At 36.8% G+C, this 25,724-nt stretch overlaps 1 protein-coding gene and 1 non-coding gene across 2 annotated transcripts; one reads left to right on the forward strand and one right to left on the reverse strand.

The window, feature by feature from the left end:
* Positions 1-7,182: 7,182 nt before the first annotated feature.
* Positions 7,183-14,588, forward strand: LOC149843756 (uncharacterized). Its single transcript, XM_090000049.1, has 16 exons — positions 7,183-8,133; positions 9,427-9,548; positions 9,643-9,731; positions 9,815-9,862; positions 10,164-10,257; positions 10,782-10,824; positions 10,912-11,012; positions 11,119-11,183; positions 11,391-11,887; positions 11,965-12,052; positions 12,125-12,265; positions 12,455-13,023; positions 13,121-13,256; positions 13,355-13,417; positions 13,506-13,640; positions 14,127-14,588. Exons 1-16 carry the CDS (start codon positions 7,931-7,933, stop codon positions 14,238-14,240), a joined length of 2,508 nt encoding a protein of 835 aa, XP_089856175.1. The 5' UTR covers positions 7,183-7,930; the 3' UTR covers positions 14,241-14,588.
* A 2,039-nt stretch (positions 14,589-16,627) lies between these two features.
* Positions 16,628-16,931, reverse strand: LOC149843757 (signal recognition particle RNA). Its single transcript, XR_016431221.1, has one exon.
* Positions 16,932-25,724: the final 8,793 nt, after the last annotated feature.

The raw sequence follows: 25,724 nt of genomic DNA on the forward strand, positions 1-25,724 counted from the left end.
TTATTAAAATAGTCAGGTCTGATAGAGGTGACAAATATTAGGGTAGGTTTACTGAGATGGGGCAAAGGGAAGAACCATTAACGCAATTTCTCAAAGAAGAAGGCATTGTGCCTCAATATACCATGCGTGGTAGTGCCTATCAGAATGATGTAGTTGAAAGGAGAAATCATACGCTTAAAGAAATGGTCGGAGCTATGTTGAATTATTCAACACTTCCCATAAAGTTGTGGGGTGAAGCCTTAAGGACTGCTGTGCATATTTTGAATAAGATACTTATAAAATCTGTGCTTAAAACTCCTTACGAGTTATGGACATGTAGAAAACCATCTTTGTCTTATATGCACATATGTGGATGTCCTGCAGAGGCTAAGTTGTATAACCCCCACAGTAAAGCCTTTGATCTAATAACAACCAGTGGATATTTCATTTGTTATCTAAAAAGATTAAAAGGGTACAAGTTTTATTGCCCATCTCACTCACCACAGATTGTTGAAATGGATAAGGCAAAATTTCTTAAAGGTTCAGTAGGATTAAGTGCACTTTAAAACTTTTGTTTTGAGGAAGTACAAGATCCAATTTTGTCACATGTTAAGGAAAACACCGAAAGATACTGCATTATTATTCTTAATGATGATGTGGTTGATCATTCGGTTGTTGATGCACAAATCCAAAATGAACCTATTGTGGACAATGCAGAACAATATGAACAGGATGATCAGGTTCAATCTAAACCTAAAGAACGACCTGTTTAAAGATCCACAAGGATTAGAAGATCTGTCATACATCCTGATTATGTGGTGTACCTTCAGGAGCTTGGTGATTTCATAGATATGGATGATGACCTGTTGACTTTTATGAAATCTGTGAAAAGCAAACAATCTACACATTTGATATAAGTTATAAAAGAAGAGTTAAACTCTATGGCTAAAAATCAAGTGTGAGATCTTGTCAAGTTACCTAAGGGAGTGAAGCCCGTAGGGTATAAATGGGTCTTTAAGACCAAAAAGGACTTCAAAGGTAACATAGAGAGACATAAAGCAAGATTGGTTGCTAAAGGATTCACCTAGATGGATGACATTGACTATAATAAGACATTTTCTTCTGTCTCAACTAAGGAGTCAATGAGGATAATTTTGGCCCTCGTAACTCATTATGACTTAGAGCTAACTAGATGGATGTGAAAACAATGTTTCTTAATGGGGATCTGAATGAAGAGGTATATATGGATCAACCTCTTGGTTTCTCTGAAAATGATCGTTTGGTTTGCAAGCTCAATAAATCAATATATTAACTTAAACATGCATCCCGACAATGGTATATTATATTTTCTCAAGTCATTATGACTTTTGGGTTTACAGAAAACATTATTGATCAATGTATATACCTTAAGGAAAGTGAGAGTAAGTTCATTATATTGATGTTGTATGTGGATGACATTTTACGTGCAACCAACGATATAAAGTTGCTTTTAGAGACAAAACAGTTTCTTGCATTACATTTTGATACGAAAGATATGGGTGAGGCTCCTTATGTTCTTGCCATTGAGATCCGTCGAGACAAAGCAAAAGGTTTTCTAAGCCTTTTCCAAAGATCCTATATAGATAAAGTGTTAAAGCGATATGGGATGGAGAATTGTTCTCCTAGTTCAATACCCATATCAAAATGTGACAAGTTGAGCCTAAAGAATTGTCCACAAGACGATATTGACAAAGCACAGATGAGTTTTTATCTATATGCATCAGTTGTTGGCAGCTTACAGTACGCGCAGACATGTTCTTGACCAGATATTTCTTTTGCAGTAGGGGTGTTTGGCAAATTTCAGTCTAACTCAGATATACCTCATTGGAAGGCTGCCAAGAAAGTCTTGAGGTACTTGCAAGGGACAAAAGACTATATGTTGATGTATCATAAAGTTGATGACCTCGAGGTCATTGACTACTCAGATGCAAACTTAGGAGGATGCCTTGATAGTAGAAAATCTACTACTGGTACATCTTCTTACTTGCTGGGGGCGCGATCTCTTGGAGAAGTGGGAAGCAGACGACCACTGCTTCTCACACCATGGAGGCAGAATTCATAGCATTGTACGAGACTACCTCGCAGGCTATATGGTTAAAGAACTTCATATCACAGTTAAAGGCGGTTGATTCCATTGGGAAGCCACTGAAGGTCTACTGTGATAATGAAGCTACGGTGTCCTTTTCGAACAACAACAAAAGTTCTACGTCATGTAAGCATATGGAATTGAAGTATTTTGTTGTTAAAGAAAGAACGAAAAATCATTTAGTGCATATTGTTAATATTGGTATCAAAGAGATGATCGTTGATCCTCTTACTAAAAGGCTAGCACCGAAATTATATTTCGAACATGTAATGAGGATGAGCTTGTTAAATTTTTTTTGACATATGCATATAAATAAAGTGATCACTTTTAGTTCATGATTCTCATTATTTTTTTTGTAGTTAATCTCATAAGGATTAAAGATTCAACTAAGGACCTATAGAATAGAATAAAAATGTCATTCTATTAATCAAGTTATTCCCATAAGGTTTTCTAGTTAAGGGTTTATCGTCAGAACAAGTGGAAGAATGTTGGGATAAACCACCACGTTGGTGGTGGTTACCCACGATGTGGATAACGCTCTCCCACGGAAGGTGTTTCTTCTGTTAAACCTGCACAAAATCAGGGGAGAGCGGTTGCACAAACCGTTCCCACTCTGTGCCTATAAAGGGGTATCATGAATGATCCCCCTGAGAATCGACAAATACAAAGTAGAAAAATTAGTTTTTCATATACACGGAAATACGAAAGAGGATTTAGAGCCTTACTTCTCCATTCAGAGTATTTTCATCCGGTCGCGAGAGTCGGTCCTGCTCATCGACTGCATCTGGCAGCCTGTGCATGTGGAGGGCCGCAGTCCGGCTGAGGAGAAACCACTCCTTGCTTCGATCAACCTCTGCTCCAGTCGACCCCCACCTCCGTCAATAGCAACCTACAATGGCTGCCTCTGCCTCAGGTACGCAACACCTCCCCTCAGTTGTTTTGTTTAACATAGTTTTGTTGTGTTTTCTCTATCTCAACGCAGGACCACCGCCATTAAGGGGAGGCGAACGACCCTACATGCCTCTCACTTCAAACAAGCCCCACTATTTAAGTTTTTCAACTTTTATTTGAGAATTGATTTCATAACTAATAAACAACTCTGATCCATTGACACTCCTAATGGCCAACTATCATCAAATTCAGCTTGGATGTAAAACTCTAAAACCGAATCCGACCCATTTAGCTAAGGGAGTCTACAATATTCTACTTCATCTAAGTACACAACAATCGACCGGGTCAGATATTTTAACCAAACCCGATTTATCGACAATCAGATTGGCAACTGCCAAGTTCAAGAAAAGAGTTGGAAGTTGGGATCATGGGAGAATTTTAGCATGATTTGGAACTTTAGAAGCTAAGGAGAGTGCTGTTATTTTGAAGAAATTAGAGCCTACGCACGCTCTGCATATGATAACATCACTGTCCAGTTCTATTGTGTTGGCCTTCGGGATCGGATTAATGATTAAGAGGTCAGGGGCATTCGTATTTCATAGTCAGAGGTGAAATTCTTGGATTTATGAAAGTCGAACAACTGATAGAGTCAAAAATCACCTAACAAATTTTGTAATAATCTTATGAAAACTTGGGCCACTAAAAATATGTTAACTGAAAATATGTGAATTAGTCATTTTGGATACTTTTTTGCAAATTCAACCTTGTAGAGGCATTCAATGTTGTCCATTTTGCTAGGAATCAATTATTGAATCACGTATTTTTTTATGATAAATTGTGATTTTTGGATGCTTGAATATTTACAAAAATTCTGAGCCATTGATCTTCAAGCCTTAAAAGATCGCATCGTAATTGGATAATCCTCTGTTTTTATAAAACCAAGCATCTAAATCATATTTGTACGACACCATTTAAGAAAAAAAATCCATAAAAATATCAGTTCATACTCCAGTTCACATATTCTAAGTATGGTTATGTGGTCATAAGACAACCCTTGGGAAGGCCACCCTTCAGACTTGTAAGAGTAAGGGCTCTAAGCTAAAAAATTGAAAAACAATGTAGGTATTGAGATTACTCATTCCTGAAAAGTTAGAGGTTGTGATTAAACCATATGTCCGTGGTGATTTCTTGTGTCATTGTGCAGGCCTTGGACCCGGGTTCTAGTGGCCCATGAAAACCTAATCAGGGATTATATCTTTTATAATGTTTTCATTAATTAATAAAATATAATAACTTACAAAGTACTGGCAAATAGATGGGGGTACTTTCTTTTTTGTCTTCAAGTTAAATACCTAACTTTTGCAAATTAATATTAAAATAGGCCGTGCCAACTACCAAGCGTGAACAAGATTCTTCAACCTGTGGAGTTTTCTTAAAGGAGAAATTGAAACTCTTTTTTTTTTCTTTTATTATCAGAAAATAAATCAAAATAACTTGATTCTAGCGATTCAAGATCTTCACTAAAAGAGAACTGTAGATCACGTCTATCGGTTTGGATTTGATCAAAATAACTTGCAAACTACAGGGTGATAAAAGGGGGATGAGTGGAACTGGATCCGGATTTGCGATAGTTGAGAGAGAACGGACCGGATCATAAGCTTGGGAAAGTCTGAGGGTGAATGAAGGGGATGGACTTAGGTATTTGAGGGCAAGTTTGTAATTCAACTTTTATTGCACATTTGCATTAGAAAACAACAATGAGAATTAGTGTCACGGGATTCAATGGGCCCACCATATGATTATTTTGGTTTGTAATGCAGCCAATAAATAGCACTGACTATATTCTCAAATGACAATACTGACCTTGCTGGTAAAAGTTTTTTTCCTTTTTGGATGATGAAACTCCCCAATGTTCAGTCAAGTGGGCCTGACCAAGCCTCACTTGTTGACGTGATCCATTAGACAGATTTAAGGGGAGGGATAGATCAGGTGATTTGACAAAATAAGAAATTTTCGTGCTTTAGAATCACCACCGTCCATGCTTTTAATCACCACTTTGTGTTTTGGTTTCCGGCATAAATTGATTTTCAAAATGATTCAAAGAATCGGCCGATTTGGCATGAACTGAATGGAGTTAAATCGGTCAATTTTTTTTGCCATTAAATGACACGTGTTATTATAAAAAGGTAGGGAAAGTAATGGGTAGGTGCTAAATGAAATATGCTAAATGAAACTTGTTAAATGAGTTTGTCTATTTGACCCCATAAATGTGTTAGGCATGGTTTATTTACGATGAATCCACCCCTGGATCATTCGATGAAAAAATAATATTTAAAATCTAAAAATTTATAAATATTTTGGACTGTTGATTTTTTGAACATTATAAAAGCCCACCCATGTATGGGAATCGAACACTTCAAGAGCTGATACCTATACAATCAATTACATAGATCACATCTAGGTCAAAATTTTAAAATAAAATAAAAAAACCCTGAAAAACTCATTTAGCATATTTTATTTGGCAGGTACCCATTCTCTCTCTCTCTAGATTGTGGTTGTTTTGCTCTTGTTTCTCTTTCTTTTGTCTCTCCCATCCAATATTCTGTTGGATGTATTTTGGTAATGTTGAATGGTGAATGTTCTCTCTCTCTCTATATATATATATATATATATATATATGGTCAAGGATTTAATTAGTGCACCTAAATATGTATTTATTCTTTAACCAAATTGTTAAGCTGCTATGTACGTAAACACGTAAAGAATATTTCACATTTATATAAAATATGGATTATGGACGCCCATGAGAAGGTCTATATATCCCTTACGTAAATGTAAGGGATTTCTAGATCCTAAGGGAACAATGTTGCCAAACCGGGATTTTGGTGAGCAAGAATTTCCTCGTTGCATTACGTTACAACATCTCAACTCATTAATTATCTGGATATCTTGGTGCAAACAAGCATTTCATTTTGTAGGGATAAGCATAATATATATAGCATTCCTAACTTATAGCAAGTATCGTGATTTCTACCAACGCTTCGGTTGTCTGGTAGGAGTAGCTAGTGCACGTCACCTTGTGTTGGTACGTTGCAAGTTCAAATCCCAATGGTATCGATGTATAACTCTAACTAGTAGGGGTCTGCCTAACCCAGCTTGTCTTTAAAAAAAAAAAGTATCAGGATATCTCATTATCCCAGATAAAAAAAAGAAAAACTCCACAGCCGCAGAGAAGTCGTTTTCTTTTTTATTTTATTTGAGAAAAACACGAAAAAAAAATATTGGATATTTTCCACGTGTATGCCACGTCATCATCCTTTTTCATTTTTTTTAACGATCCCGAGGCAATTGCTTCGCAGGGTTGCCAACCGAGGGTATATCCACTGGGACCCACTCGTGACACGTCAGCAAGGGGTTGCTACGTCGGATGGCAGGTTTTGTCGTGGGAGCCGTTTGTGTCTCTACGGAGAAAAGAGCGACACGTAGCCTGAAGACAGCTGTGAGGCACGTAAGCTGATGGATGGCGAGGATCGAGCCGCGAGAGGCGGCCTAGATCCTCTTAACTTAACGTCTTAATAACGTTGTAGAAGGCGATATCTTGAATTTGCGGACAATTCCCCCATTATATAGAATGACAAAAATATCCCTAAATGTTCAACCTCATCACGGGTTTGACCGTGCGTCTCTTGTCGCATGTCTCTCGCGTCGTCAAATTAGGGTTGTTCAAACAGAAGCGTTGGATTGAATCGGCCAATTCTTATCGAATCTGCTCAAAATCGATTTTATAAGAGGACTAATATTAATATATATATATATATATATATATATATATATATATATATATATGTAAACTAGTAAAATATATAAATTAGTATGCACTAACATTTTTATAAGTTTTTTATTTTATTTTATTTTAAAATTTACAGTACGAATGAGATCTGGTTTTATAAAAAAAACTCTTTGCATCATCTGATTACTAAAGAAAGATTTTTTAAAGCTTTAAAACTAATGACTTAGAATTTTTATAAATATTTAAGTATAGAAAATCATATTTATTGATCCAATAATCGATTATACACGTCGAATGCATTTGAAGAATAAAAAACTTACGAAAATGACATATATTTTAATTTTTTCATATGTATTGAAATATATATGTATATAAGGAGAGAGATTTGGGGAACAGTTGTAAGGATGAGGCTGTCAGCGTACGAGAGAGACACCCAGAGAGAATTTTGGTGGAACAGTTTTTTGAGGAAGAAAGTGGTGAAGGAGAGATAGAGGAAGAGGCAATAGCGGGGGAGACGTAGAGACAACCATATTTTTAATGAGGCGCTAAAAACACAAATAAATAAATAAACAAATAAATGATAGCAAGATGGCCATTTATCATTGGTCACCTAAATTAGATTTTATTTTTTAATTGGTTAACTGATTTTGACGTTATATAAGTAAGCACTAAGCAGTTATCTGGTCGGTTTTTTGTTAGACTCTAGCCGGAGGGCTGAACTTGACGACCGGTTTCGAAGCGGGCGACGTCGGGACTGACATTTTTTCCGATTGGTTTGATCCGAGAATTCGGAAGTTTGCGTTTGATTTCCCTGGTTTTGGTTGCGATTTTTGATGCGTTCTGATCGCTATTTTTTTTTGTTAAGAACGGGGCAAGAAATCGGGGTTTCTGGCTGAGATAGAGTTCCTGTGCTTCATCTCGTCTCTTCTGCCCTGACGTCTGTCGGTTTCTTCTTTCGATCTCTCCCGAAAGAGTCGTTTTTCGTTAAAAAATTCATTTATAGGGGTTTGAGGAAGGATTTCGGGCGCCGATCTGGTGTTTTTCAGGCTGGCGTAGCGAGATCCGGCGGGGGAATCGTCCATTTTTTCTTTGTATGTTAGGGTTAGGGAGAGCAAAGGTAAGGTTCCGAAGATCGCGGTGTTGGGATGGAGCAGAAGCACATCTTCATGTCGGCGTTGGGCGTCGGAGTCGGCGTCGGGCTGGGCCTGGCTTCTGGCCAGACGGTCGGCAAGTGGACGGCGTCGTCTTCAGCGGTCAATTCCGAGCGGATCGAGCAGGAGCTGAATCGGCAGATCGTCGACGGGAAGGATAGCAACACAACGTTCGATGAATTCCCCTATTATCTCAAGTAAGCAAAGTCTCTCGTTTGCTATACAAACAAACATGTGGGTTTTCTATCTGTTTCCTACCATTAATTATTGTTATTATGTTATTCTGATGGTTATTGTATTAACATTTCGATATCAAGTTGAAATAAGTTATTTTGAATAATTTTTTATCTATTGTATTCTGTTAATCCATTTTACTCCCTCGCGAATCAAGCGTGCTACTCTGGGAAATATTTTTTTTGGGGTTGACTTCGTACTGCCTAATTCTAGATTATTAGTGTGGTCTTTCTGATTCTGATGATTTGGGCGAATTGGGAACGTATTCCATTGACGAGTTTTTCCGTTTAAAAATTAGGAATGTTCGTGGAAAGCGGGTATTTCTTTTTCTGAATGGAATGCATATTCAGTAGAAAGCAAAGAGAAAATTAAAACAAAAAAAACGCTTTTCCTTTTCATGTTTGCGAGATTACTGATACCTATTCAACCTTGCGTGAAACCTGTTTAAGTGTATTCTGCTATGGTCGTGACTTGTTTACTTGTTTAGTCACGATATCGAAGATGGGACCAACCCTTAGGATTTGTACTAAAGCATCTCATGGTGGTCGATTTTGAAGATTCACGGTACAGATTAGGGCATGTTTTTTCAATCTGGAAGCCATGCTGGGGTGGTAATCCTTGTGCCAGTAGTACCGGTAGATGTATAGGTACTGACCTTTCTATTAGTCCCTGTCTGTCATCATAATGCCATATTGATGCACGTGTAGAAGGCCAATCTCACAGATATTCCTTCTTTATGATTATGTTCCCTACGTAGTTCATGGCTCGATGTGCAGGCGCACAATGTTACTTGTATCCCCTTGCACTAAGTTCTGTCTTGTGGGTGGCCCATTGTTTGAAGGACACCATAAAGTTTCAGCCTATAACCATTGACAAAGTATGCCAAGATTTGTTGCATTTCACTTGCATTAATTGCTAGGTGTTTTGTGGGTTGGTCTATGGGTCAAAATATTTAATAAAGGTTGAACAAGGACAAAAAAAATAGTGTGCATGTCAGACTTGCTAAATGAAAGCTGTTTAAACTATCATTTAAGACGATCACGTATTTTGGTGCCCTTCTAATTTTACTCCATGTACCACGAAAGTATTTTGACGTTTTATTGAAATGATTCTTAAAAAAATTAGACATTTTATTGAAATGATTTTGCAACTTTTTATTTTCAATGCATGTTGATGTTGTATCATATGATTTATTTAGTGTCAATTTCATACGTTGGTTAAAGAAAATTTATGACGCTTATTTACAATGTCAACAGCGAGCAGACGAGGGTGTTATTGACAAGTGCAGCATATGTACATCTAAAGCAAGCTGATTTTTCCAAATATACCAGAAATCTTTCTCCAGCTAGTAGGGCCATTTTGCTGTCTGGTCCCGCTGGTACGTTATGTGAAACGTCATTCCGTGCTTTCTGAAGTGTTGTTTTCTTTCAGTTCAACAGTTGTAAGTTGGTGAAATTTTCTCCTGCCCGCAGAGCTTTATCAGCAAATGCTTGCAAAAGCTCTAGCTCATTATTTTGAGGCCAAGCTCTTACTACTTGACGTAACTGATTTTTCATTGAAGGTAAGAACCAGAACCGTGTTCAATAGTTTTCACATTCATTACTTGTTTACAGCTGAGAACAAAGTAATTTTTCTCGATTACAGATACAGAACAAGTATGGTATCAGCAGCAGCAGCAGTAGTGGCAGTGATGTAAGTTCTTTTCTTGCCTTGATGAATTGCATGGTTTTGTGTTCTCTCATGTACTTATTTGAGTGCATGTTGCAGTTCTTTTCCCCCTAATTTACATCATTCACGTTTGTGTTCTGGTGCATGCAAACAATCTGTGATCAGATAACTTCCTTATGCTCCTCCACTCCTAGCTCCTTTGATGCACTGTGTGATTGGGAAAATGAGAACTGAGCTTCCAATTGAGGAAATGAGATGTAGGCTTCCATATATATTTAATTCTGTGTCTTACTCTTTCATGTGATAATTAATCCTCTGGTTGCAGTCTTTTAAAAGATCCTTCTCTGAGATGACATTGGACAGAATGTCAAGCTTATTGAGTTCCTTTTCCATGTTGCCACCACGTGAGAAGCCTAAAGGTATTGGGTTTTATAGTGTTCTCTATGTGTTTTTTTGATAGAGATAATATGTTGGCATTATGCAAGTGACGACCCTTTTTTTGCCTGAATACAAGTGATGCGACCTTGTCTGGCTCTTTGGCAGGATAACTGTATATTCTCAACTTTCTTACTGTTTTCAGTTACTTCAGCATATTCTTCATATATGCAGAAGTTGGATAACTGGTTTCAATAACTTTAGCAACTGACAGAGTCGAACTTAACTGCAATAGTTCTGTGACTTCTGTCAATTGAGAAAGGAAAAGAGAGAGAGAGTTGACCAGGAACATGCCTGAAATCTAGTGTGGATCAGTTAATGGGATGGATGAATTGTTATATTTCAGACAATATTTCTGTGTGGTTGTCAGTTCAAGGTCGCTTGATAATTGATAGATGCATGAGTGGTCAAGTTTACTTTTATAGTTTTGGAAAGACTTTGGCAACATGGAAGTAATAAGAGCTCCCAACCCTGTGTAGCCTTCATCTATCGATATGCTGTATTGCAGGAACCTTACGAAGGCAAAGTAGTGGTTTGGATTTGCGGTCAAGGTATATCTTTTTATGATAATCAAGTTACAATCCTCTTTAGCATTGTTGTAAATTTTTTCCTTAAATGTCATATCACTTCATCTGCAGGAGTTCTGAAGGCATGCAAAACAGTTCAAAGCTTCGAAGAAATGCCTCATCAGCTGCAGATATCAGCAGCCTTGCAACTCAGGGTGCTCCTGTTAATCCAGGTAATGATATGCTTGCTTAGGCTAGTTTATCCAATTTAAGTTGTATATTGTTTTATATAGTTTATCTTGTCATTTATTCTTCTATGTTTCCTGTTGTAAACTGTAGCTCCACTGAGGCGTACTAGCAGCTGGGCATTTGATGAGAAAATTTTTATACAGGCCCTTTACAGGGTAAAATTTCTAATGCTTTATGTGTTTAATTCCTAGATGTGAAATTGCATTCTTGATTACTGTTTTTTCTGTTTAAAGTCTATTGTGAAGGCCTTTTGCTTTGTTGATCTGTGGAGTTGTTCCTACTTCCACTAGCTAGTCCTATGATTGCTTTCATAAATTCTTGGTGTATGACTGCCAATTTTTAATTCTGATCTTACTGGATAGGTTCTGGTCTCAGTCTCAAAAACGAAACCTATTGTTCTTTACATCAGAGATATTGAGAATCTTATGTTTAGATCCCAGAGGGTCTACTCCTTATTCCAGAAGATGTTGAAGAAACTCTCAGGACCTGTTCTCATCCTTGGCTCCAGAATGTTGGATCCTGGTAATGATTACAGGGAAGTGGATGAGAAGTTATCTCTGTTGTTTCCTTACAACGTTGAGATTAAGCCACCTGAAGATGAGACCCACTTAGTTAGCTGGAAAACTCAATTGGAAGAAGACATGAAAATGATCCAGTTTCAAGATAACAGGAATCACATTACAGAGGTTCTGGCATCAAATGATCTTGATTGTGATGATCTGGCTTCTATCTGCCTTGCGGACACAGTGATTTTGAGTAAGTACATAGAAGAAATAGTAGTATCTGCGGTGTCTTATCACCTAATGAACAACAAGGATCCTGAGTACAGAAATGGGAAGCTTGTTATATCATCCAAGAGGTGAGAACAGTTGCCTGTTTTTGCTTTGTTTTAGTCATGTATCTGTCATTTCATGCGTCATATCTTATATATAACAGTCTGGCACATGGACTGAGTATTTTCCAAGAAAGCAAGTTTGATGGCAAAGACACTCTAAAACTGGAAGCAAATGCTGATGCCCCAAAGGTTGGTTTTTATTTACAATATGAGGTCCAAAGATTTCTGCCTCCAGCTTCTGTTTATAGCTTCTACTTTCAGGTGAATGAGGAGGAAGATCCAGCGGCTGGGATGAAGCCTGAAGCAAAAAGTGAAGCATCAGCACCTGAGAACAAGAGTGATGCAGAGAAGCCAGCTGCAGCTGTAAAGAAGGATGGTGGGAATTTGGCAGCACCAGTCAAGGTTTGCCATTAAAACCTGTTTCCTCATTTCTTCCTTTAGTTCTACCTAGGTTTAGTATCTCTGTTTGACCACCTTATCTAAAATATACTTATAGAAACTTGTAAATTTGGATATTCAAATTTGTCTTCTATTATTCACAATATAGTTCCGTTTCTGTCCATAATCTTTTGTCTTTGCATTCTTCAACAGGAAGTTCCTCCTGATAATGAGTTTGAGAAACGTATCAGACCTGAAGTTATTCCTGCCAATGAAATCACAGTGACATTTGGAGATATAGGTGGCATTGAGGAGACAAAGGAGTCACTTCAGGAGCTCGTCATGCTGCCCCTTCGAAGGCCAGACCTTTTCAAGGGAGGGCTATTAAAGCCTTGCAGGGGTATATTACTATTCGGGCCACCTGGGACTGGAAAAACCATGCTTGCCAAGGCAATTGCCAAAGAAGCTGGAGCCAGCTTCATCAATGTCTCGATGTCTACCATCACTTCAAAATGGTTTGGAGAAGATGAGAAAAATGTCAGAGCTCTTTTCACTCTTGCTGCAAAGGTTTCTCCCACCATCATATTCGTGGATGAGGTTGACAGTATGCTTGGGCAGAGGTCCAGAGCTGGTGAGCATGAAGCCATGCGCAAAATCAAGAATGAGTTTATGACCCATTGGGATGGGCTTCTGACAAAAGCTGGGGAAAGGATCCTTGTCCTTGCTGCAACCAATAGGCCGTTTGACCTTGATGAGGCGATCATCCGACGGTTTGAGCGCAGGTACATCACATAATATTTGCAAGTGGACTGCTTGCATTATGTATATGTTTATGCACGTAGACATGAGCTTAACAATAACTGTGTACATGGTATACAGAATTATGGTTGGTTTACCGTCTGCGGAAAATAGGGAACAGATCTTGAAGACTCTCTTGTCAAAAGAGAAAGTGGAAGGGCTGGACTTCAAGGAACTTGCTGCCATGACTGAAGGATACAGTGGGAGTGATCTCAAGGTGGGTTAAGATGCATTCACATGGTTTTACTGCTTCAACATCTTTCACAGTTTCTTTTTCTTCTAGAATTTGAACATGATCTCTGTCCTTTGGTACAGAATTTATGTACGACTGCTGCATATAGGCCTGTTAGGGAGCTAATACAGCAAGAAATGGAGAAGGTAAAGTGCTAAATCAAGATGTTCTTTGTGCAAGATTATTATGTATTCTTTTTTTCAGCATAAAATGTAATTCCACTGTAACTTGTAGGAGAGAAAGAAGAAAGCAGGGGAAGAAGCAAGCAAGTCAGGAGAGGAAGTTGAAACTGCTGAAGCAGATACAGAAGAATCAGCAATTACTCTTCGGCCTTTAACCATGCAAGACATGAGGCTTGCAAAGAATCAGGTGAGAGCATTTCCAATGCTGTGAGAGCAATTTCTCTATCAACCGGATCAGGTGAGAGCATTTTCAATGTTGTCAGAGCAATTGCTCTATCAACTGGTACGGTTCACTGGTGCCTAGGCTTGAGGGGGTATCTCCCAGATTGATCTCATGCTTGGCAGGCTGGGTGTAACCAGTTCTGAGACAAGCCAACTTTGATCTGGGTCTATGTAGACAGGTGCAACCCGAGAAATTTGTTGATTTGTTTCCATTCACTGTTTTCTTTCTTTCTTTTTCTTTTTCTTTTTCTATCGATACATTTGAATCACTTAAGTTGATGTCATCCCTCTCAGTTTTCAAACTTCTCCACAGGCACATAATGTGTAGATCCTTGCACCATTTATATTAATCAGACTGATTTTGTAACCTTTCTTTTCCTACATCAAAACTTGTATAATGTGTGTGTTGCAAGATGATTTAATATTTCGTTTCTGATGTGTGCATCTACAGGTGGCGGCAAGTGCTGCAGCTGAGGGATCTATAATGAATGAATTGAAACAGTGGAATGATTTGTATGGGGAGGGTGGTTCCAGGAAGAAGCAGCAGTTGACATATTTCCTATAAGCATAGTTGCTCTTGAAACAAGTCCAAGGTTGCCAGAATCTGATGACCCTTGCCACACGGCTGTCTTATGGGTTTGTGTCATTAGTGAGGCCCCTGCTTGTAGTATAAGTAAGAAAAATCTATAGCAGTTTTTCTTTTCCAGATTAGCTGTTGTATGTATTATGCCTAGGTTGATGGGTTCTTGGGTAATAGATGGTTGTGTATTTATCTTGGTAATAAAAACATGAAGTCCACAGCAGAGTTTGCGTCCATGTACCAAAGTATCGCAGTTGATAAAGCATAGCCTGCATGCTTGGTTTTGTTATATTGATAAGGCAGTTTTATAATTTTATGCTATGTACATTGCATTAATCTACTGGGACACGAGAATATTTTTGGCGTGGAAAATTTCAAGAACTTAGAGCATGTTTGCATTGAAAAGAAATGGGGAACCATTCCTTTGAATCGGTCACTTTCTCCACCTTGTGACTCCCTTTCTCTCAATGACGGGGAACCATTTTCTTTGTAGATGCAATTCCACTTAACACAAGGAAACCTTCGTTGTTGGTTTTTTCCCATAACAGATCTAAGGGAGTTAAGACCCTCTCCTTTTACAATCAGAGGTTGAACAGGGTGTTTTGAACCCATCACAGCATGGCGCGCTCGCAGAGTTACCAATGGCTCTTGAGGTATCTTTCATTCACAAGCATTGGCCGAAAGCAACCTACGGGGGCTCCGGTTGTCTGGCAGGAGCAGTTAGTGCACATCACCTTGTGTTGGGACGTTGCAAGTTCGAACCCCAAACATTATGGTTGTATAACTGGTAGGGGTCCAACTAACTCCAGCTTTCTCTGTTGAAAAAAAAAAAAAACATTGGCCTAAAGCAGTACACACCAAGTTTGAGCTAAACAAAGGTGAAAATGATGAAGCTTGGAAAAAACCAAATGGAGCATGCAGAAGGTAAAGGGGCCATCTTCTCATCCTTCATTCCCAGGCCTCCACCACCCAAATCTTCAGATTTGGTGGCAAATCCTGCCAGTATGATGAAGCACACCTATTTCTACTCACCGCCAACATGAGTCTTGATACCACTTAACCCGATCAACCAATGTTGTCAAAATAGTATCGGCCATCGAATCGTTTGGCCAATGATTCAGGTGAATCGGCCGATTCTCAAGTGAATCACTCTGAATCCGCTAAAAAATAATTAAAAAATATTTCATGACAATCAGAACGTGACATGTCTTAAAACCATTAAAAAAATATTTAAAAAACATTAAACACTAATTTTAATCATTTTTATATTTATTAAAAATAGCCTATTCAGGTTAGTATTGTATCGATTTTCTGCCGATACAATAAGAATTGGCCGACTGACAACATTTCGATCAACTGATGTCTAGCGGCTAAGAAAAGAGAGATAGAGATAGAGAGAGAGAGTACCAAAGAAGTGCATCTCATCACAATGGAACTGAATCTTCACAATTGAAACTGGATCTCTAAATCGGGTTGCATCTTGGTCTTCATGCGCACTTGGATCATTGGTTTTTGGTGAGCCTATCTTTGGAACCGAATCAGTTCTCTTTTTCTGATATACACATGTTTTTTCATACTTTTTAGATTCGGACACTGAGAACCAGATTAAAAAACGTTCACTCTTGACATTTTCCATTATAAAACATTGGATCTTAATATGATCACGGGTTGGATCTCAATTCTGGTTTGTAAACCTTTAAACCAAACACAATTCTATCTAAATGGGTTGGACATGGACCAAGCCAAGATGGTCTGACACAGTATTCTTTTTCTACGAATGTATTTACATATAGATCATGCTCTAAGAGCTCATTATAAAGCTTCACCTGATTAGAATTTAGCATATTTTCATCACTCTATATCCAGACCCAGAAATATTTTCCATTACAACATGATGGATCTTAATTGAATCTTGAGTTGGAAGCCGAGTCTAGTTTATAAACCTATAAAATAAATGCAGGTCCATCTGGGTGTAGCAGGTCCAGCCCAATTAGGTATGAAATCCCATTTAATTAAGACCAAAATGAGGTTCTATAGTGCCTGATGCAGGTAGGTATTAGCTCATTCCTGAACCGTTGGCATTTTGTGAATATTGGGAGTGTTAAAAAAGTTTACACGCACAGTCTTGAACAAAGAAGGGTGTAAGCGATTCTGGGTTTGGGTCGAATATCAGGCCAAATTCGGGCCATTTAGTCAGGATAAAGTAATATCCAATTACTGATCAGCCTCAAATTTGGTTTTTATAGTCTTCACATCCTAAACCAAGTCTGATTTGGAATACAATTTACAAACATGCAGCTATAACTGATCCATGTTGCATCTGGTTTGGAGCTTTGAATTTAGGTGAATCGCTTAGTTTTCTTCCAAAAAAAAAAGAAGGTAGTTCGCACATAGAAGGGCAGGCTCGGCAAGCGAGGAAGGAGGGCAATGATCTGTTATCCTTTCACTGCCAAGAGCGGGAGGTGCTCGCTGCTCTGTGAAACCAGCCTCACGCATTCCCCTCCACTCTAAGGAAGAGCCCACCCAACCTTTCGACAGGGTAGGCCGTACCAACTCAAAGCTTGGAACAGGGCAGACCATAAAGTGCACCCCCACCTCACCAAACCTGACCAACATGTGGTCCTGCCATCTTACGTGCCCCCACTTGGGTTACAAGCTCACGTTGCTGAGCTCGGCGATGTTTAACAGATGGTTCTTGAATTTTGTAGCATTAGATATTGAGCAAAATCTTCGATATGGGACTAAACTTTTATTTTTCAACAAAAAATTCATTTAAGGGACAACTTTTTTTTCCTAATCCTAAAAAGGAGCTTCACATTTCTGTATTTCCTGATATAAGCCTCTGTTTTTTCAAAAACAGCCAAACAAAGGCCTACTCTTAGCTATTAACCATCAATTCAGGTTAAATCTCAACTAAATTAAAAATGACAAAAATACCTTCAAATTAGAAAAATACTTCCCTTCCTTTTTTTCTATGATGATAAATAAGTATTTTTCAACTCCAACGTTAATACAGAAAAAACCAAAAGGATCAAGTTTCCCAAGATCTTCCACCTAAAGTTTAGGTCTCCATTTGGCTGTTTTCAGAAAAAAAACCTGCAGCCCGAATCAAGAAATTGGGAAAGTCATGACCATTTTTCAAATTTTAGAAGAAAAATGTCACCCTTAAATGGAATTTGGCTTTTTTGGCACATTTTTTAACAATGATCTCTCTATCTCTCTCTCTCACCATTCATAAAGCATGGGATTCACCAACCTGAGACCAGCCTTTCTCATAGTACTTGAGCTGCTAAACGAACCTAATATCGACCTCTTCAAGCTCGGTTCCTTGAGGCTAAAACCAAGTTTGAGCTCAGTTCAATTTTGGGCACGAGCCAAAATAGACGATATCAAACCCTAACTGAATCAGCCCAATGGACTTGGCATTCACATCATGTCAATGGTAACATGGTGCCAACTTACCCAAATTTTGCAAGCCAAGTTTTTGTTGGTCTTCCAAGGCATTGCCACACATTGTTGTAGTGCATGGAAGGCCAATTGCCAAGATCTTGATAGCCCAATGCTTACCTCTTCATGGAAGGAATTGCCAACCCTAGAGATTTGGGGGCACACAAAAGGCAAAATGATGTGATAAGAAGGTTGGTTTGAAAAAGTTGCATCCCATGTGGTAAGCGGGGTCCTGTGCCATGCTGAAGGCCCAGGTTCGAATCCCTCTACCACATGGTAGGGGGTATGCCTAACCCCAGCTTGCCTATAAAATAAAAATAAAAGTAAAAAAAGACTGTCATTTCCCAAGCTCTGACAGAGCAGTGTGATAAGTGTGAAGGCCCCACTATCACACTCAGTTCCCATGTGAGATGTGCAGTGGAGATTGAATACAATCATTCATTAGTAGTATGGTTGTCACTGAAAGCCACATCTCAGCATTACTAGAGATGGATGCCATGCCCACATTGAGGAATGCCAAGGTAGGTGGCTGTCTGCATAGCTGCATATAATGTGAACACTATACGCAATATAACCTGATCAGTTCACCCACAAGTCCAAAATAATTTTTGAGAAAGTGAATATTTGTCAAATTTAGTTTGCAAATCCTAAAACGATTCCAAAGCCAGTTCAATTGAATCTTACTAATCATATTCACATTCAGCGAATGTTGAATAAATCTGTGTTGAATCTTACTAATCAATTGTGAGCATACGAGCTCATAATGGAATCTAAGGAGCTACACAATGGTGGGCTCAAAACTCATACAACATGTGAGTTAAATTTTATTATAAACTTATTGAATGAGATTCAAATCTTCATTTAAGGCTGGAAAAAAGGCTAGTCAGCGGAGAACTATAAATCCTCAGCCCCCTATGCACTGCAGGCATGACCGAGAAGGAACTCCCCTGACGTAGGCCGTTTCCTACAGTTTTTTCATCTACCTCTTCTTCTTTCTATTCTCTCCTTCCTCACTTTACGAGTACCCCGATCTGAATTTCAAAAGTGGTATCATAGCAAGGCTATAGTGTGCGCAGATCAATGGCAGCTCAAAATCGCCAATAACGTGGAGGTTAGTAATTTTATTTTTTCTGTTTGGAGACAGTGGCATTCTCACAGGAAATCGTGACCAGTATTGCAATCGTCGAAGACCAAGACTGGCCAGAAACAACAACCGGCCTCAGACCTGGAAAAAAAAATCACCGAAGTTGCAATCAACCTTCTTTGGGTATTAAAAAAATAATAAGTAAATAAAAAAAGGAGGAGGTGAAATGAAACACCCTTTATCGAAAATACCTGTCACCAGGAATAAAAAAAGAAGAAAAAAGAAGGGGATCGTCAAAGGCTACATCAGTCGTTCGATCAACCACTGCCGGCAATTCTCAACGCCAGAGAAGAGAGGCAGTTGTCGGAGAAATCTGTAGAAGCAAGGGGGACAACGAGGAAGAAGGGCCTCTGACCCTTCTCGTTGTATTTTTTCCAAGATATCATAAGAAAAGGAAACTTGTCAGTGACAACCGACATCAACTCGACTTGAGTCACCGGTTTTCATTTTAACTTTTGAATTCGAGCAAAATTTAGGTGAAACTCAAGTGTTTAAGTTAAACTAAGACTCTAGTTAGGTCTGTTATGAGTCGTAGATCTTGTAAGAGATCAGATTTGGTGATTTTAGTTATGGGTTGGTTAAAAAAAGATAACTTTTAAATTTGACTGACCTCCATTTTGGTTTTTTCAACTTAGATATGGTTCAAAATTTGGCTATTTAAAATTGATGTTTGGTACCTGAATCCAATCCAACTTGGATTGGATTCAATTTAGATTTTCAGATCCAAATCACACAGATTGGACCTTAGAGGGGTGCCACCTAAGTGGGGGCCCACTCTACCTTCTAGAGTCCTTATGAAAAAGGAACTCTAGCTAACCCAAGGGGGTTTTAGAGAGGGTGAAATGCCCCCCCTAGTGGAACCCACATCTAATAAAAAAATTGTCTTTTGTTTTAGTTAAAACTCTTAAGAAGCCTGAAGTTTTAAATGATTTTTATTAAGACAGTCCTAATGAGGTTTGAAGACTCTTTAATAGAGCCTTCTAGGTGCCCCCCCCCCCTAGTGGAGCCCATCAAAGGTTGTTGAAGATAGAGTCTATCTCTAGAACCTTGATAGAAGTTCAATAGGAGGGGATGCCCCCCCATGGCACTATTTATGCTACCTCTTTTAGTTGAGGTGCATCTCTTCCTTCTTCCTCCCGACCTTTGAGGTAGTTCATATCTCCATTAAAGACCTGTAACTACCTTGGTGAAGATCTAAATTGGCTCGAAAGGAGGAGTGTGTGGAGGAAAAAGTGGTAATGTTGTGAAAAAAATGTTTTTGATAATTTTTTTTACTTACATGGTATTCAATTTCGGGATGCATTAGCATATCCTCTTTTGATTCAGAAGTTAGATCTATGCTTAGAATGTCTATGACTATTGACTTTACATGAAAAAGATTTTCAAAAAACCTAAAATGGTGTTTTGGGGTGAATCGATTTTGAGAAAACATTTTTAAAGGAAGTTAGTTTCAAATAAGCAAAATTGATTCTTGTAGAATGGTTTTCTTATTTGATTTAGATTGTTGTGAGCATGATAATGAATTATATTATGTTAGAAAATAGAATATTATTGTTATCATGTCTATAATAATCTGAAATTTTATGATTTAATTAGTTCATCATGTAATTAGTGTTAAATATGGATTAAAGATTAGATTCATGTTGCATTATGCTTTACCAATGAGTTTTATAAATTTTTAATGGTGGGTCAACATGAAAAAAGGCTAAATATTGTTGTGTACTTACTGTATTCATGTTATAATATCATCTATGATGATGAATTATGTTTTAATGTCATGTTTAGCCTATGGATCATGATTTCATTAAGAGTTCTGATAACTCTGGATTGTTATTTCTATTTGTGCCCTGACCGATTTTTGAAATAATGCAATTTCACATAGAATACGGATCATAAAAAACAAATAAAAGTATCATGATATTCTTACACATCTGGGGCTTGATTATAACATATTATAATGCCATATTTGGATCTATTTTGAGGAAGAAATGCCCATTATAATAGAACACAATTTTCTAGCTCTGGTTACATGGCTGTTTTGACTAATTATTTTAAAAGTCCAGAAAACCTATTGAAAACAAATCAGATAAAATCATGAAAAATATGTGATATATAAAACATATATTAGAAGATATTATAAAAATGATTTTGCAAAAAGAGTTATCAATAAATCCATGAAAAATCCTCAGATCAATTTTTTTTTGCAGATTGCTGAATCTGATTTGTCATTTTTCCAGAATAGTATGCAGTTACAAAAATTTTATACTTTTTATATAACTTATTTTTGAGATATTTTTCTTAGGTTATTTTCTCAACATACTAAGGCATGCTCAATAAAAAGATAAATGTCAAATATGTTTTCTGTGATTTCTGGTTGATTTTACAAAAACAAACAAATATAAGTCTGAATTTACCTCACTTGTTTATGCATATGCCTAAGTATTTTTCAGTTGACAATTCAAGTTAAGTAATACATGAAGCATAAATTATGATATTTGATGCAGGTAAATTGATTATACTGCAAACCCAATGATGTATGAAATTGCCAATGTCTGAATATACTTATGTTATATGTAATTGCAAGAAATTTTGAAATTGATATGCTTGCGATTGAATATATGTACAAATTGATACATGATATGCTTGAATGATCGCATGATCTGAAAATGCATAAGTGCATACATGAAGTGAATTGTGAATACTTTCCATGTCGAATTGTGCATTATAAATATGAATGATTAGCCTACTGTGATTGTGTAAAATGCATAGTGATTATATTATTATAACTTTTTTTTATGTTAGAGACTAATCAAAAGCATGCATAGAGTATCATGAATATTATTTCATATGTACCAATAATATGGTTGTATGTTTGCATTAGCACAATTAACAAGCGAGTTAATTAAGAAATCAAAGTAAAATTAATTCTCTTATAACTTATTAAGATAACTAATATGGTACTTAGTAGCTTTGTGGAGACATTATTTTAGCATGAAAGATTGCTTTACCCCCTATCCACAGAGCTAATGACCGAAAAAACTACTATGACTTTTTCATAGTATGGTAAGTAAAACTCATGAGGAAAAGCTTATATATCAGGTTGCAGGAGGTTGGAAACTCTATCTAAATTTATATTTCTCTCTCTAGAGTAGTCATAGTTTGGGTGTCACGCTGGTTAATAAGATACAATTGCTTGAATATACAAACTTAGGTTGTACCTGCAGACATGTAATATTGGTGAGTGAAACAAGAATGTGAAATACATGTAGATAGAACATTGCATGCATCATTTAAACAAAAAATGATAATTGAAGATGAAAACTTACTCATGCATAAAAGACCTGCATCACTGATATGATAAGTTTATGTATCTTGTATATGTTTGTGCATTCTTGTAACTATTCATGTATGTGCATGATTGGTTGCATTATTGCAAATATTAACTTGAATGAATGTGCATTAAGTTGACTTGCAATTTGGTTAATTAACATGATTTTAAGTTTATTGTCTGTTAAGATATGTGTTGTATGAGTGATGTATGTAAATGTGTTTGAATATATTATGATATCGTGCATTTATTGTAAGTACGTTATTTTTTACCAGGCTTTTATGAGTCTAACCTGTTTTATGGGGTTTTAGTTAAATTATGATGTGCAACTGTAGAGCGGATGCAGAATGCTTGTGCTGCATCGAGAGCCAATCTTTTCCTTTTTCATAGATAGTTTGAAAAAAATAATTATTGTTATCAAAATACTCTGATATGTATTTTAAATCATTGAGAGTGAATTAAATCTTAATGTTATTCACATTTTTATTTAGTTATGATGATTGATCATATTGTAACCCACCTAGAATGTTTAACTCAAAGAAAAAGGTTATTTTTGTTGTTTTAAAAAGAATAAAAGATTCTTTAAATTTTTAAGGTTGAAATTTTTTAGCGTTACACTCCAGCTCTTCTCGCTGTATTTTTTCCAAGATATCATTGGAAAAGGAAACTCGTCAGTGACAACCGACATCAGCCTGACTCGAGTCATTGGTTTTTCCCTCATTTTCACCTAAAAACCCCAATAATAACCATTGAAATGTGAAATAAACTAAAAAAGCTTCTTTTGAGGCCATGACTCTCGTGCATAGTTGCTAGATCGAGAGGGTCAGCCAATTGGGTTGAACTCCAACATAGTTTCATCAAGAGAAAAAAGAAGTAGGAGAAGAGGGAAGACGTGTTTGGCAAGAGGGGCCCTCCATCGAAAGAGTTGCAAGTGAGAGACAATGGTGGCTATGGAAGAAGAAAGAAAATGGAAGAAGAGAGAATAAAAAACAAATAAAAAAAATAAAAAAAAAAAGAGGAGGAAGCTATAGAGGAGACAGGCTATCACAAGGATTCCTTCATCATACGGCTGTCGGAGTGAGGTTGCCACAAAGAGAGGAGCTATCCATTGAAAGGGATTGGTTGCTAGATGACTAAGCTCTGACAATCGTTTGAGCGAGACAACCATTTGTTGCCAGCATGATAGGTTACAGAGGAGGCAAAGGAGTTACCTCTGCTAGAAGGTCGTGCAGGGCGAGGACGTTGGTGGTGCTCGATAAAGTGCAGTGGAACAATTGAAGGTGCAGACGATGCTCATGGAGGAGGGCGACATTCTAGTTTTAAGCGAGGTCGCGATGAAGAGGAAGGAGTTCGTGGCAAGGATTTTGCTAGAACTATTGGAGGCTACAGTGGAAACCATGGCCCCCCCTCCTTCGTTTTCCTCTAGTATTTTCCCCCTATTTTATAAAATGGGGAAACCCTAATCCGGCCGACCTCCTTTTTCGGGTGAAACCAAAGGAAATAAAAAAGAAAGAAAAGAAAAAAGAAAAAAAAATGAGGAAAAGAAAAGAAAGACAAGAAAAAAATAAAGAGAGAAGAGAGGGTTTGAGAAGGGTGGAGAGACCCTATCGAAACATTTTATTTTGAGTAATTTTATGATATTACCCTTTCTTTTTTGGTAATTCCTTTAAATAGAGAATTATTTGATTACCCCTATTCTTTCTAGTTAATTACACATATGTTTCTACTTTTTAAAATAAGGGTTCTATTTTTAGATAATTTTAGAAACATGCTTGTTCTCTAGAAAATACCTAAGATAGGGTTATAGCTTGTGGTTTTTTCCAAGACAAACCCTCAATCTTTCTAAAATTTTAGACAACCCCTTGAAGTTTTCTGTTTAACTCAATAAGTTTTGAAAATTTTGTTTCAAGTTGTGGTTTATTTATTGTTACCCAGAACAAACTTCTAACCTTTTTATAGAAAAGTGTTTTTTTTAATTGCTGAAAACCTTTCTTTGACAAAAACTGGTTTGAATCTAGTTATTATCAGAATTGAGGGTAAGTTTAGATCCACATTAGCATAATGGGATCCACAATTTATTTATATTGACATAATCGATCCATCATGTGTGAGTGCTTTATTTGGTATCACTTTGAATCTTTTGATTGCATGGTCCTATTATATATAGATCTGATATAATCTAGTATTGATTCAGTTTTTATGATGGATCAAGTTGTATTGGATCAGGATCCATTTGATCAAATATTTGGATCAAGGTGACATAGACCTGATTTGATCCATATTTGATCTGTTTGAACCTATATGAATCTAAATAGATCTAGTTAATTAGTTTGGATCTAGGCAAGTTATTGGATTCGGTTAAACCTATTGGACCTTCTTGCATAATTATCATTCTTGAGTTTTTAAGGTTTTTGGATGTTGAGCAAATAACTCAACATGGATCAAGTATGTTGATCAAGTTTTGCAACTATTTTATGACAAAACTCATGGTGTAAAATTCGTACATGATATAAATGAGTTGGATCCATATGAGATCTAAGAATATTTTATATGATTGCATGTTAGTTTATTATGTGTTTTATGGATGACATTCAAGTTTATTTAACTTGGTTATATGTAACTATGTGTGGTTTGATGCATGCATAATTTTAGATGGTTTCTTATTGGGTCCTCTTATTGGACGAATCATGATGAATCCAAAAAGTATAATGCACGGATATGAGATATAGATCTAGATTTGATCTAAAGATGGATCTAAAAATTGTATTGACAACATGTTGTATGGATCTAGATTTGATCAAAATTTTATGGTGAATCTAGATAGAATCAAGCAAAGTTTTTAGACCTAATAATATATTATGCATGGGTGTTGGTTTGACTAGGATAAATCTAGTTAAGTATAATATTCGATGTGTGGTGTTGATCCATTTCTATTTAGAACATAAGAATATGAATTTGGACTATATTCAAATCTGGTTAACCTATGGTTTTGCTTAAGCTTGCATGTAGATTCATTTTTAATAAGGATCATGTTGGACTTGATGATAACATTTTAAGTCGGTTTTAGATATGGATTCATTTAAATCCAATGGATTTAGATATAGATGTTTGTGTGAATTCATTGGATCTGAACTTATATGTTGACATACTTGTGGTTTGATTGCTTATTATCATATTTGATATGATTAAGCCTTGGAATAAGATTATCAAGTTTGACATATTCGAATGGTAATTGGTTAACTTTCATTGGATATGGAATTGGTGCATATCTAAATTGAATATGGATATGAGAACTTATGTTTTACTTATAATGCATACTTCTTGTTTATAATGTCTTTATGCACATATTGCTTAATTGCAATGTGTTAGAAAAGTGAGAGTTGAATTATCATTTGTGCATGTATATAGATATTTATTGCATATGATGATAAATAATCATCATAGATCATGCTCCTTATAGTTTGTTTGTTTGTTTGTTTGAATGCATAAATGAATTGTTTTAATGCTTTAGAAGCTTTATGCATGTTATGCAACATAATGATACATATAT

Source organism: Nuphar pumila, chromosome 3 (genome assembly GCF_984573655.1).
Source record: "Nuphar pumila chromosome 3, dmNupPumi1.hap1.1, whole genome shotgun sequence".
Classification (NCBI taxonomy): Eukaryota; Viridiplantae; Streptophyta; class Magnoliopsida; order Nymphaeales; family Nymphaeaceae; genus Nuphar; species Nuphar pumila.

Excerpts from the sequence above, each read along its gene's own strand:
- LOC149843756 (XM_090000049.1), top strand. The coding sequence starts at position 7,931 with ATGGAGCAGAAGCACATCTTCATGTCGGCGTTGGGCGTCGGAGTCGGC. Across the intron at positions 8,134-9,426 it reads GAATTCCCCTATTATCTCAA|CGAGCAGACGAGGGTGTTAT; the intron begins GTAAGCAAAGTC and ends CAATGTCAACAG. Across the intron at positions 9,863-10,163 it reads GCAGCAGTAGTGGCAGTGAT|TCTTTTAAAAGATCCTTCTC; the intron begins GTAAGTTCTTTT and ends CTCTGGTTGCAG.